The sequence below is a fragment of the Oncorhynchus nerka genome, linkage group LG27 (assembly GCF_034236695.1).
Source record: "Oncorhynchus nerka isolate Pitt River linkage group LG27, Oner_Uvic_2.0, whole genome shotgun sequence".
In the NCBI taxonomy this organism is placed as follows: domain Eukaryota; kingdom Metazoa; phylum Chordata; class Actinopteri; order Salmoniformes; family Salmonidae; genus Oncorhynchus; species Oncorhynchus nerka.
In genome coordinates, this window is record NC_088422.1 from 33,639,614 (window position 1) to 33,653,367 (window position 13,754).

General features: G+C 43.2%; 1 protein-coding gene across 1 annotated transcript; it reads right to left on the bottom strand.

The window, feature by feature from the left end:
* Positions 1-1,711: 1,711 nt before the first annotated feature.
* On the bottom strand, positions 1,712-8,013 carry LOC115111635 (bifunctional methylenetetrahydrofolate dehydrogenase/cyclohydrolase, mitochondrial-like). The gene is made up of 8 exons (XM_029637898.2): positions 7,767-8,013; positions 5,557-5,741; positions 5,190-5,312; positions 4,831-4,983; positions 4,614-4,721; positions 4,347-4,439; positions 4,037-4,162; positions 1,712-3,918 (listed from the first exon to the last, which is right to left on the bottom strand). The coding sequence occupies exons 1-8, from the start codon at positions 7,844-7,846 to the stop codon at positions 3,770-3,772; spliced, it is 1,017 nt and encodes a 338-aa protein (XP_029493758.1). The 5' UTR covers positions 7,847-8,013; the 3' UTR covers positions 1,712-3,769.
* Positions 8,014-13,754: the final 5,741 nt, after the last annotated feature.

Sequence of the window (13,754 nt, forward strand, 5' to 3'; positions counted from 1 at the left end):
CTACCGCCCTGCGGATGACACTCTGTTTAGCCTCATACTCCTCCTTCGTTAGGCGCCTCTTGGTGGATAGCCTGGCTTTCTGCTCATCTGTCATTGCTAAAGAATGGACAAAATAAAAGATCTATCTGCTCAGCTTTATGTCTGGTTTCATTTTCCATTCCTTGTTGAGTTAGGTAACAAAGAAACATCCCATCATTGATAACATAAGACAAAATGCTATTGCTCGCCTGAGGTAGTGTGGTCTATAGCTGTTTACAAACCACCACAGACGGAGGCTAGCACTAAGACAGCATTGAGGCTTCGTAACAGCTTCTACCCCCAAGCCATAAGACTCCTGAACATCTAGTCATCAAATGGCTACCCAGACTAGTTCTTGAATTGTTTCCTTTTTTCCTTCCTCTTGGCCTTTTCATCACTTGATGAGGATGAAGAGCTTGACAAGGAAGATGAGGAACTTTATTTTTTTCTTCCCTTCTTTCCCATCTGAAGCAGACAAAGGTATAACAAAGGCACATTGTCGGCATTGATAATAAAATGCATTTCATTACCATATTCTCTGACAAATTAGATAATAGATATGTCTGTGTGAGGATGTGCATTGTCTGAAGCACTACACATTGTTGAACACGAAGTTGAATTGCATTGAATTCTACGTCGGTTAGAAATGAGCGTTTGTCGACCCACTTCCTCGCTTCATACCTCATTCCAAAATAAAGTCCTGTACGTGCGCCATAGACATCGGGTAAGCAGAGAGGAAGTGGGTCGACAACATACCGATGTTTGGAAAGTCCGTTTAATAATACGTTCCTTTAGATAGTTTGACTAAAATACCCCCGTTTTAATTACCAACCGTCCTAGTAAGTTGAAATGGAATTGTATTCAACTTCTGGCTTCCCACGGACTGTTTTTGAACAACCCAATACCAAAAGGAGCAACTCTGTAGTGTATCAGCGTTGCTAATAGCAGCTATACACATTCCAGTTTGACTGTTTAACGTTACATGCCTACTACTACTAATGAGGATTTAATCATCGAGTGACGAAAACCTTAACGGAATGTGACTTTATTTAAAGGGGTCGGATTTGCACTGCTGCTGTACAGGGATGAAGAGGAACGTCTTCGCTTTTTCGATGTTTTTTTTCCTCTCTGCCTTGTCTGCTCGTATCCGCGAAAATGTACGTGGTGTATGCTAACGTTAGGTCAATCAATTAGTCGTATGTCTCTAAAAAAAATTGCCGATGTTTCTATAAATAAATGGAGAAATACAAAACATGTCCACTCCAAAACAAATTGTATTGTGCAACTGTTTTTATTCCACAATGCTTTTGAAGGACGTCTGCTTCCGGTTACGGTCCTCCTGCACACTGATCATATAATTTTATGAGCCGCCTATAATATGGACAGAGTATTTTGGCCAGTCATTGTCAGAATATCGTTATTTTTTCTTATTAATAGGACTGATATAAAATCAAGATGTATATCATACTCAAAACTATCACCTCTAAGGGTTGAACTAAAGGGTTAAAATTATTGGATGATGTGATATTTTGTATCATTCCTATACAATGGAAATAACGGCCTACCTGTAAATCTTTACAATAGAGATGACATATCATATAGTAAGACTGATGTGTGTCTGTTGCAGAGCACCTGCCCCCCCCCCCAAAAAAAAAACAACAACAACAACATGACAATACAGTAATGAAGTCCATCCATTTGCAATAACATTTTATTTAAAAATTATATTTACAAAGGTATTTTTGAAGCACTGTAAATGTAAAGCTTATGATGTGTTTAACACTCGTTTTATCCTGACATTTCATAACTCTAGCCCTTAATCCTCTTAACTCACAGTGCTTGTGTGATCTAAAGGGTATTGTGGAGATAGACAGTCTATTTCTTGCCGGTCTCTCTTGCACTTGAATGCTTTTAACATATTTGACAAATGAACGCAGAGAAATACATAAACAGGTAGTTCAAATTCACCTAAAACCAAAAGGTCTCATAGAAAGTACATTTAAAAAATAATAGTGTCTTGCGAAAGTATTTACCCCCTTGGCATTTTTCCTATTTTTGTTGCCTTACAACCTGGAATTGTTTTTTTGGGGGGTGGTTTGTATCATTTGATTTACACCTCATGCCTACCACTTTGGGGAAAAAAACAGAACTTGAGCGTGGATAACTATTCACCCCCTCCCCCCAAAGTCAATACTTTGTAGAGCCACCATTTGCAGCAATTACAGATGCAAGTCTCTTCGGATATGTCTCTATAAGCTTGGCACATCTAGCCACTGAGATTTTTGCCCATTCTTCAAGGCAAAACTTCAAGTTGGATGGGTTCTGCTGGTGTACAGCAATTTAAGTCATACCACAGATTCTCAATATGATTGAGGTCTGGGCTTTGACTAGGCCATTCCAAGACATTTAAATGTTTCACCTTAAACCACTCGAGTGTTGCTTTAGCAGTATGCTTCGGGTCATTGTCCTGCTGGAAGGTGAACCTCCGTCCCAGTCTCAAATCTCTGGAAGACAAACAGGTTTCCCTCGAATTTCCCTGTATTTAGTGTCATCCATCATTCTTTCAATTCTGACCAGTTTCCCAGTCCCTGCCAATGAAAACATCCCCACAGCATGATGCTGCCACCACCATGCTTCACTGTGGGGATGGTGTTCTCAGGGTTGAGAGGTGTTGGTTTTGCTCCAGACATACCATTTTCCTTGATGGCCAAAAAGCACAACTTTAGTATCATCTGACCAGAGTACCTTCTTCCATATCTTTAGGGAGTCTCCCACATGCCTTTTGGCAAACACCAAACGTGTTTGCTCATTTATTTTCTTCAAGCAATGGCTTTTCTCTGGCCACTCTTCCGTAAAGCCCAGCTGTGTGGAGTGTACGGCTTTAAAGTGGACTGATACTCCAATCTCCGCTGTAGAGTTTTTCAGCTCCTTCAGGGTTATCTTTGGTCTCTTTGTTGCCTCTGATTAATGCCCTGCTTTCCTGGACCGTGGGTTTTGGTGGGCAGCCCTCTCTTGGCAGGTTTGTTGTGGTGCCATATTCTTTCCATTTTTTAATAAAGGATTTAATGGTGCTCCGTGGGATGTTCAAAGTTTCGGACATTGATCTGTACTTCTCCACAACTTTGTCCCTGACCTGTTCGGAGCGCTCCTTGGTTTTCATGGTGCCGCTTGCTTGGTAGTGTTGCAGACTCTGGGGCCTTTCAGAACAGGTGTATATATACTGAGATCATGTGACACTTACATTGCACACAGGTGGACTTTATTTAACTAATTATATGACTTCTGAAGGTAATAGGTTTCACCAGATCTTATTTAGGGGCTTTCTTAGCAAAGGGGGTGAATACATATGCACGCACCACTTTTAAGTTTTTTATTATTTTGAGTTTTTTGAAACAAGTAATTTTTTAAACTTCATTTTACCATATTTGGACAATTTTGTGTATGTCCATTACATGAAATCCAAATAAAAATCAATTTAAATTACAGGTTGTAATGCAACAAAATAGGAAAAAACGCCAAGGGGGATGAATACTTTTGCAAGGCATATATAGTAGCTGAATGACTGAGTTGTATTAGCCTGAAATGGCGGGTAGAGATTATGAAAGTGGAAGGTACCAGCAAGTTGAGAATCCTAAAGCAATCATGTTTCGATCTGTGTCTGTGTGCAGTGGAGTTCGCCGAGTTGCTCAGAGTAAAAAGGGAAGGGATGGTGGGATGGAATGTGTCACTTGATGAAGTCAGGTATGGCCTGTTATGAAGAGGCTACCATGCGGATCCTCTCAGCAGGAGTCAGCAGGAGGTTCTTAGCTGCCTTGATTGTGTTCTTCATAAGCATGGCCACTGTCATGGGCCCTACTCCTCCAGGCACTGGGGTAATGAAGCTAGCCTTTTGTCTCACACCTACACAGGGAGAGATAAATGGTGAGTGTTGGAAAGAAAATGTGTGTGAGAACACAGGTATCAGGATAAATGTAAAATAAGACAAATTGTGAAGTCTGTCTAGATTAGAATCTCCTACCTTCAAAATCCACGTCCCCTACAAGTCTGTCCTTGCCAGTCACATGGTCATGCACTCTGTTTATTCCAACATCAATAACGACTGCTCCTTCTTTGATCATGTCTGCGGTGATGAGGTTTGGAATCCCTGAGATTAGGAGAGGGTTTAGAGTGAGATCAGTTTATAAGAGACCTTCCCAAGACAACCTCCTCAAGAGATACAAAAATAGCTCTATAAAAGTACAGGAATATGCTTACAGATATGCAGAATAAGAGAGACAGGTATTAGACAAGGTAAAAATATATCTTCAGTAGGAGGAGAGGATCCATACCTGCAGCAGCAACAACGATGTCTGCAATTCTTGTGTGCTGACGGAGCTGTTCCTTTGGTGTGTAACGGTGAGAGATAGTGACCGTGGCATCACCTGCAAAACCAAAATAATAAGTAAATGCCAGGGCCATGATCCACAAATTCCCTTTCAACTTCAATATTTCAACTTTAAGCGAAAACCCTGTATTGTCTCTATTACCCATTGCTAATCTACCTTTACATACACCCTATTACTGTAGGCCCTAGTTACCCTGACATCATTACTCACCCCCTGGCCTCTCATGGCGTCCATCCGAGTGCAGCAACATGGCAATGGGCATGCCCACATTCTTGGAGCGTCCCGCTACCACAACATTCTTTCCAAGGGTAGGAATTCCTGGGAACCGGAAATAAACAGTCAGTGACAGAGTTGACATTGCTCCCCATAACAGTCTAATTCCATTCATATAACAGAGGGAGGTGAGAGATTCCTCCCACTACCTCACCTGTGCGTTTGATGATTTCCCAGACTCCCCAGGGAGTGGCGGGCAGCATGGTGGACTGGTCCAGGCACATGCGGCCCACGTTGACCACATGGAAGCCGTCCACATCCTTGTCGGGGGACACAGCATTACAGATGCGCCGCTCGTCAATGTGTTCTGTGAGAAGACAATGAGACTGATGGTTACAAGTCATCATATACATGGATGTTGTTCAGTAAATAGGCCAAATCAGTCAAGGATATGCCCATAATAGCCATAAATACTCAAAACAACAGCTTCAAACTGTCATTCCTTCTATGTCCCTATCCATATGCCCTTTCCAAAGCAATGCCTCTCCACCTCGCTCTAAAGTCACTACTTACCTGGCAGAGGCAGCTGCACCAGCAGGCCATCCACCCGGTGGTCTGTGTTGAGTTTGTAGATCAGGTCCATGAGTTCATCCTCAGAGATACAGGAGGGCTTCAGGATGGTCTCACTGCTGATACCTGTAGAGAAGAAAAAGAGAGGAAGTATGAGCCCATTATATCCCCAACGAAAATGAGCAGTGCCATAGATGAATGGTGACCAGGAAGAAAAAGGGAATTAGAAAGCCACACTGAAGAGTCATAGAATTCATAAAAATAGTTTCAAAGTCATGTATGCACAAGCCAAGCTGATGTATGTACACTGCTGTGTAGAGTTCAGCTCCAGCACAGGTAAGTAAAGTATTGAGTGTGTGTGTTTACATACCAACATCAGCTGCAGCCCGGGTCTTATTCAGGACGTAGGAGTGACTGGCTACATTATCTCCTACAAGGACCACGCTCAGGTGGGGTCTCCTGTTGCCAGTGGAGACCCACTGTTCCACATCGGTCCTGGCCTCCTCCCGGATCTGACGGGCCAACTTCCTGCCTGAGATGACCACAGCTTCCTGTCTTTAGAATCAGAGGCAGATGTTAAAGGACAGCAGAACATGTAAACAGTCAGGGGAAAGTATACACTGTGGTGGGCAAATGGCTTATAGTCCTGCAGACTAGTTGTCGATCCCAAAGTGAGAGTGCATGGCATTCAACCAGCAAGGAGTGCCGCCATAAGCCAGCGATGGCCAAGTACAGTCATACCAAGTACAGGGCTCCTGGGTTCCCCATGCATGAGGAGTATGGTGGCTAAAAATAGCAAGACATGAGTTACAATGTGGCTCAGGCTATTTAAGAAACGTATTGGAAACCCTATACCCTCTATTCACATTCATGTCCAATGTGTTAAACTAGATAGCAGTGCTTATGTAATAGCATGCACACAGAGGAGTAATAACTGAGGAGTAATGAGCTGTCCACAGTGATGTAACCATCCCTTGATTCTGCCACAAGTAATTAAAGACCCATAGACACATTCAAATCTTCTATGGGGGCAGGATAGCAAGTCCTGGAGGAGACTCCACTAGGGCATGACATTTGGCAACAACACCCCCACTGCCCAGCTTCCAACACACACACGGAGCATGAACATAATGTTTTAGACTAAGTATTTTTGGACAACCTTATTGGAAATGTGTTGAGTTCTCAGCAAACAGTTGACAAGTGACAATGTTAATGAGTAGTTAACCTCTGACAGGATAAAGTACATGAGTGGCCATCACAAGCAATTGGAGAACTGCAAATGCAGAGCGGACTCAATAGGCCTTAACTTCTACCCAAAGAATACACCTTTGACAAAAATGCATATACTTTTCTCACTTAGCTGCCTTTCCTCCCAGACCAGTTCTACTTCACATAGTACCAGTACCATGATATGAAAAGGATTTGCAGCTGCCCCAAATAATTAAGATTGTTAGCTTTGAACTAGAAGCCAAGCCAATGTGTTTTAACATGTTTTCCAGTTATGGATGGATCAGCAAGGCTGTGCCAACTCTGTTCCCAAGTATGGGCTTTGTCTTGATGCACGTTTGAAATGTAGCCCCTACAACCCTCAAACTAAACTGTGCATGTTTTCATTGTTCCCCTCTAGTCAGTGACTGATGTAGACCTGTGACACCAGGTGTGTGCAATTCATTATCAGGTAGAACAGAAAACCAGCGGGCTCCAGACCTCTAGGGTAGGAGTTGAGTACCCTTGCCCAACAGGTTTGCCTTCATGTAACTTGTAGTATACATGTAACTCAAGTATACAAGGTCTGTGTTGTTATGGTTTTATAAACTCGTGTATGTTTTGTTTTTTTAAATACTGTCCTATGTTGACCATAACCTACTACTCAAATGCATCATGAATTTGCATGCTCCAAAAGAGACTCATCTCCTGCTAGATTAAAAGTGGCTAAATCAGTTGTGATGTAAATCATGTGAATAGTCACACGTGGTTTATGTTTCTGGGTGACTGTGTGGAACATTACTTGGCCATAAGGAACGTGTTGCATTAAAAGGAATGACTCAAATAAAACAGGGGTTCTTGGAATTAATTGAATACATTTAGGCAAACAGTTACAGCACATAATAGTCTGCAAACGCCAGTTTTAAAACACACAGGACATGAGAATACTGATCACTTTGGTTGGTGACAACGTTCCCCCACTGGGAACTTGCCTGCTTACAATACACACAATGCAAGTGCCCTGTGCGATTTCATCAGCCATGCAGAATTGCAGTGATACCGGCATAACGTTAGGGGGCGCATTACGAAGATCATTGATTCAATTATACAATGTATAATTTAAAATGTTACATAACGTTGTCATCAAAGCACAACCAGAAACGTTGTATCCGCAGAGACATCAGGTAACCGTGTACAGGGTAGAAAACAAACATAAGGGAAAGTGTCGAGCTATGTGTAACGTTAAATATCATTGACAATGAGAAAATACCGGGTAGGCTACCTTCCAAAAAGAAGAAGCATTTTTCATATCGAAAGAAAGCAACCTCCAAGACAGATAAATAATCTATTTGACATCTCAATGTTAATACATACCTTGATGCGGACATATGTAGACTGCACACTTGATGCTTAGATTGCTGGCAGAATTTTCTCAGAGCTCTCAGCGTTGCCATGTTTACTGATCTAGAAAAGTAATCCAACAATGAGTTAAGGAAGAGAGAAGCGAGGGAGCCTGGAGGAAGTAAACCCGGTCTGAAAGAGCACCGCCTGTACGGAAGTTTGAGAGGCTCGAGATGTTTTAAAGGCTCATGTCCCCCTCCAGCGCTGGCTGCTGGCACTGAGCATATTCTCCATATTCTCAATACGTCAGTTTCTAGGCATGGGCCACACCTCTAAATGGGTCCTTCTATTAACTAGCGTACCAGTGAGCATTTTTTTTCGTGGGCAACTGTTTGGACCGTTACAAAGTCATTAATAATAGGCTGGTTAGACTGTAAACTCTCCTTCCAGACTCACATCAAACATCTCCAGTCCAAAGTTAAATCTAGAATTGGCTTCCTATTTCTCAACAAAGCCTCCTTCACCCATGCTGCCAAACATACCCTTGTAAAACTGACCATCCTACCGATCTTCGACTTCGGCGACGTAATTTACAAAATAGCCTCCAATACCCTACTCAATAAATTGGATGCAGTCTATCACAGTGCCATCCGTTTTGTCACCAAAGCCCCATATACTGCCCACCACTGCGACCTGTACGCTCTTGTTGGCTGGCCCTCGCCAAACCCACTGGCTCCAGGTCATCTACAAGACCCTGCTAGGTAAAGTCCCCCCTTATCTCACCTCTCTGGTCACCATAGCAGCACCCACCTGTAGCACGTGCTCCAGCAGGTATATCTCTCTGGTCACCCCCAAAACCAATTCTTACTTTGGCCGCCTCGCCTTGAAGTTCTCTGCTGCCAATGACTGGAACGAACTGCAAAAATCTCTGGAACTGGAAACACTTATCCCTCACTAGCTTTAAGCACCAGCTGTCAGAGCAGCTCACAGATTACTGCACCTGTACATAGCCCATCTATAATTTAGCCCAAACAACTACCTCTCCCCCCACTGTATTTATTTATATCTCTACTTTGCACATTCTTCCACTGCAAATCTACCATTCCAGTGTTTATTTTATTTTTTAAATATTTTTTTTACTTGCTATATTGTATTTACTTTGCCATCATGGCCTTATTTGCCTTTACCTCCCTTATCTCACCTCATTTGCTCACATTGTATATAGACTAATTTTTCTACTGTATTATTGACTGTGTGTTTGTTTTACTCCATTATTTAACTCTGTGTTGTTGTACGTGTCAAACTGCTTTGCTTTATCTTGACCAGGTCGCAATTGTAAATGAGAACTTGTTCTCAACTTGCCTACCTGGTTAAATAAAGGTGAAATAAAACACATTTAAAAAAATAATAATAATAGGCACATTTTTGTCATTTGAGTACATTAGATAAGTGTTTGTTACCTGAGAGAGAGAGAGAGGTCATGAGCAGATGAGCTCCCACATTGTTCAGCATGTTTTTAAAAATAGATTTAGAGTTAGACAAACTTAGATTTTTGGGGGGAGGAACATATTCAGGATGTTACCCTAAACAACATAACCTTCACTCCAAATCGAAACTCCAAACCTACAACCTGATTTTTGGATGGAATTTAGTTGGAATGCTTCCTACACTCAATGCTTACTATTCAGAAACTATACATCAAATCCTCTGGCAAACAAGCAGAGACCTGAAAACAACATCCAACCTGGAGCTGAGTGATTAATGCTTAGTCTGAAACAAAACAAAAAACTTTTAAAAGCCAATTACAATGATGTATTTGACTTAATAAGGACTGAATGCTCAGGCTACGAAGCTTTGCTAGGACAAAGAGTTCAACTTCAATTTGGCTTGAGTGTGAAGCGAGAGGTGTCGAAGTCTTTTAGCCCAACAAATGGCATGCTACCCCACCCAGATCCAGAGGCCTTGAAGCCCCCTCCTGCTGTTCAAAGACCATCCACTGGTATTTTCTACAAGAAATCTGCCTCCAGAAATGAAAGCTTCTCCCAAATGGGTGACACCTACTCCCATTGCCTGCTGCACTGCTGCTTGGATTCCACCTGGCAATCTGCCCAGGCCTGTCTCCCCCTTGCTATTTTGCTATTTGCCTCATGACTCTTGCATGCTTTGTTGACTACGAACTTTCTTTACCCAACCGTGGGACAGACTATGTTTGTTCCCACACTCAGGACTCTGACTCTCTATTGGTTACACAGACTTTGGCCTCCCATCCTATACTAAACACCTCTCGCCGGCTTTGTATTCATGTTACCTGATGAAATTGATGTACAATATGATCTTGTTGCCATCTGATGAACATTCAGATGTCATAAATCAGCACTGCAGAGCTTTCCCTGTCCTATGCGATGCCTTGATTGTATTACTGTTGATGTTATCTGGAAATGTGCATGTACACCCTGGCCCATCCTCTGTTGCTAGCCCCAATTCTGACTTGTGCTCTGATATCTGCTTCACTGATTTCTGCTCCCGTAAAAGCCTGGGTTTTCTGCACGTTAACACTAGAAGCTTATTACCTAAAATGGATCAATTGAAAGTGTGGGTTCACAGCTCCAATCCAGATGTGTTGGTCATTACTGAGACGTGGTTAAGGAAGAGTGTTTTGAATACTGATGTTAACCTTTCTGGTTATAACCTTTTTTGGCAAGATAGATCTTCCAAAGGTGGGGGAGTGGCAATCTTTACCAAGGATCACCTTCAGTGCTCGGTTGTCTCCACCAAGTCTGTCCCCAAACAATTTGATTTGCTGGTTTTAAGTACTGTATTAAACTTTAAAATAGCTCTTTGTTGACTGTTGCTGGGTGCTATTGTCCTCCATCAGCACCGGTCTGTACCCTACCTGCCCTAAGCTCTCTCTCCTGCCCCCCTACACCAAGTCTGAATTTGTCCTGCTAGGTGACCTAAATTGGGACATGCTTAAACTACCTGACCAAGTCCTAAAGCAATGGGACTCCTTAAATCTTTCTCAGATTTTTACCAATCTCACAAGGTATGACTCCAAACACCCAGAAAAGGCTACTCTTCTTGATGTTATCCTCACAAATAATATGGATGAGCGATGGCCATGCGGCATAGGCAAGATGCAGTAGATGGTATAGAGTACAGTATATACATATGAGATGAGTAATGTAGGGTATGTAAATATTATATAAAGTGGCATTGTTAAAAGTGACCAGTGATACATTTATTACATCCAATTATTAAAGTGGCCAGAGATTTGAGTCTGTATGTTGGCAGCAGCCACTCAATGTTAGTGATGGCTGTTTAACAGTCTGATGGCCTTGAGATACAAGCTGTTTTAAAGTCTCTCGGTCCCAGCTTTGATGCACCTGTACTGACCTCGCCTTCTGGATGATAGCTTGGTGAACAGGCAGTGGCTCGGGGGGTTGTTGTCCTTGATGATCTTTTTGGCCTTCCTGTGAAATAGGGTGATGTAGGTGTCCTGGAGGGCAGGTAGTTTGTCCCCGGTGATGCATTGTGCAGACCGCCCTACCCTCTGGAGAGCCTTATTGTTGTGGGCGGAGCAGTTGCTGTACCAGGCTGTGATACAGCTCAACAGGATGCTCTCGATTGTGCATCTGTAAAAGTTTGTGAGTGTTTTAGGTGACAAGCCACATTTCCTCAGCCTCCTGAGGTTGAAGAGGCGCTGATAACAAGTTCAAACAGGTGCCATTAATACATGTAACGAGTGGAGGACAGAGGAGCCTCTTAAAGAAGAAGTTACAGGTCTGTGAGAGCCAGAAATCTTGCTTGTTTGTAGGTGACCAAATACTTATTTTTCCACCATAATTTGCAAATAAATTCATAAAAAATCCTACAATGTGATTTTCTGGATTTTTTTTTTCATTTTGTCTGTCATAGTTGAAGTGTACCTATGATGAAAATTACAGGCCTCTCTCATCTTTTTAAGTGGGAGAACTTGCACGATTGGTGGCTGACTAAATACTTTTTTGCCCCACTGTACCTGCTGGAGTGCGTGCTACGGGTGGGTGTTGTTATCGACCAGTGAGCTGAGATAAGGCGGAGCTTTACCTAGCATAGACTTATAGATGACCTGGAGCCAGTGGGACTGGCGATGAATATGTAGCGAGGGCCACCCGACTAGAGCTTAAAGGTCGCAGTGGTGGGTGGTATATGGGGCTTTGGTGACAAAACGGATGGCACTGTGATAGACTGCATCCAGTTTGCTGAGTAGAGTGTGGGAGGCAATTTTATAAATAACAATGCCGAAGTCGAGGATCGGTAGGATGGTCAGTTTTACGAGGGTATGTTTGGCGGCGTCAGTGAAGGAGGTGGATCAGGGAATCAATCAAGCAAGAGCGACATCGTTGATATATACAGAGAAAATAGTCGGCCCGAGAATCGAACCCTGTGGTACCCCCGTAGAGACTGCCAGAGGTCCGGACAACAGGCCCTCCGATTTGACACACTGAACTCTCACACACTCTTCCTTCCTAATCTGACCGTTTAATCTTGGTCCACTGACCTTTCTTTGGAGGGCATATAAATGCTGGCCCTTGGGCTCAGAGTCCCATCTCTTCTGCCACACATCTATCAAATTGTCTCTGATCTTACATTTGGCCTCACCTCTACCCAGTGGAACATTAATATCAATTATATCTAATTTCAAAGCTCTTTTGGCTAACTGGTCTACAATTTCATTCCCTTCCACACCGGTGAACATGAGCGGTGTCCCAGGTCTCCTCCGCACGCCTGAACCAGTCGTCCACCGCCTTGAGCCTATGTCTGACTCTGATGCCAAGGTGCCAGAACTGGCTGGTTCCCCAGTACGCACTGGAAAGGCGAGAGGTTAGTGGAGGAGTGGCGGAGCGAGTTCTAAGCCATAGGCCTAGGGCATGAATGCCACCCACTCCCCCGGCCGGTCCTGACAATAAGACTGCAGAAACCTACCTACATCCTGGTTCACTGATCGAGACCCCCAGACGTTCCATGAACGCCCTCCAGACCCTAGAAGTGAACTGGGGACCCCGAGAGGTTGAGCGGCGATGGCTAGAAGACCGGTGACGTTGACCGGCGAACGCTGCCTGAACAAGGAGAGGGACCGACTTTGGCGGAAGTCTTGACAGTATCTACACATCAAATTCAGGAACGTAAATGCCTGCTTCTGTGCGCCCACTATCTGGGTCCTTGGATCCATCTGTGAAAAGTGGTAAAAAAGCATAAAAACTTCTACCAATGTAATTTTTAACCAGTGTCCCTATTTCACTGACTTGACCAATCTGACCAATCTTTCCTTTTCTCTACCAAGGAGATCTGAGACAATTGAACATGTGTAAGCAATACCACCAAAATCCCACCAAGCCTATCGAAGGGTAAGGTGGAGCTCTCACCATGCCACCACCCCTCAATCCCTCTCAGATCTCCACAACTGTCTAGACTCTGGGCAGTGGGGGCTAGGGGTTGTTAGTGCACATGCCATGGGTATTATGGTAGTCAGTCAGTCAGTCAGTCAGTCAGTCTGGCACTGTCAAAAAATGTTAATAGCGGTCAAATACTTACTTCCTCTGTCCTTGGGAGATTCTCAAATGCATTTCCTTGATTCGTTGCATCCTCTCTCCTCGTCTCTTTCTCAAAACCCATTGGTTGAGGTCCGAGGTCCCTCCCCTCTCACCTTCTTATCCAATGGGTTTTGAGAATTAGGCGAGGAGAGGAGGACTTGAGGAATGAAAGAAATGCAAAGCACATTGGGGAAGAAGAGGCAAGGAGTGGAGGAAACCAGGACAGAGGAGGCAAGAATGTGATGTCTAGTTTTCACACACGTGTACATACACGCACACACACACATTGCTTGAAGTATCATTATTTCATTATTGGTTATTATTGTCAATGATTTTACTGACAGAACACATTGTATTATATTGTATTATATTATTATATCAGTGGGGCAAAAAAGTATTTAGTCAGCCACCAATTGTGCAAGTTCTCCCACTTAAAAAGATGAGAGAG

Excerpts from the sequence above, each read along its gene's own strand:
- LOC115111635 (XM_029637898.2), bottom strand. The coding sequence starts at position 7,846 with ATGGCAACGCTGAGAGCTCTGAGAAAATTCTGCCAGCAATCTAAGCAT. Across the intron at positions 5,742-7,766 it reads CTACATATGTCCGCATCAAG|ACAGGAAGCTGTGGTCATCT; the intron begins GTATGTATTAAC and ends CTGATTCTAAAG. Across the intron at positions 5,313-5,556 it reads CCGGGCTGCAGCTGATGTTG|GTATCAGCAGTGAGACCATC; the intron begins GTATGTAAACAC and ends TCTTCTCTACAG.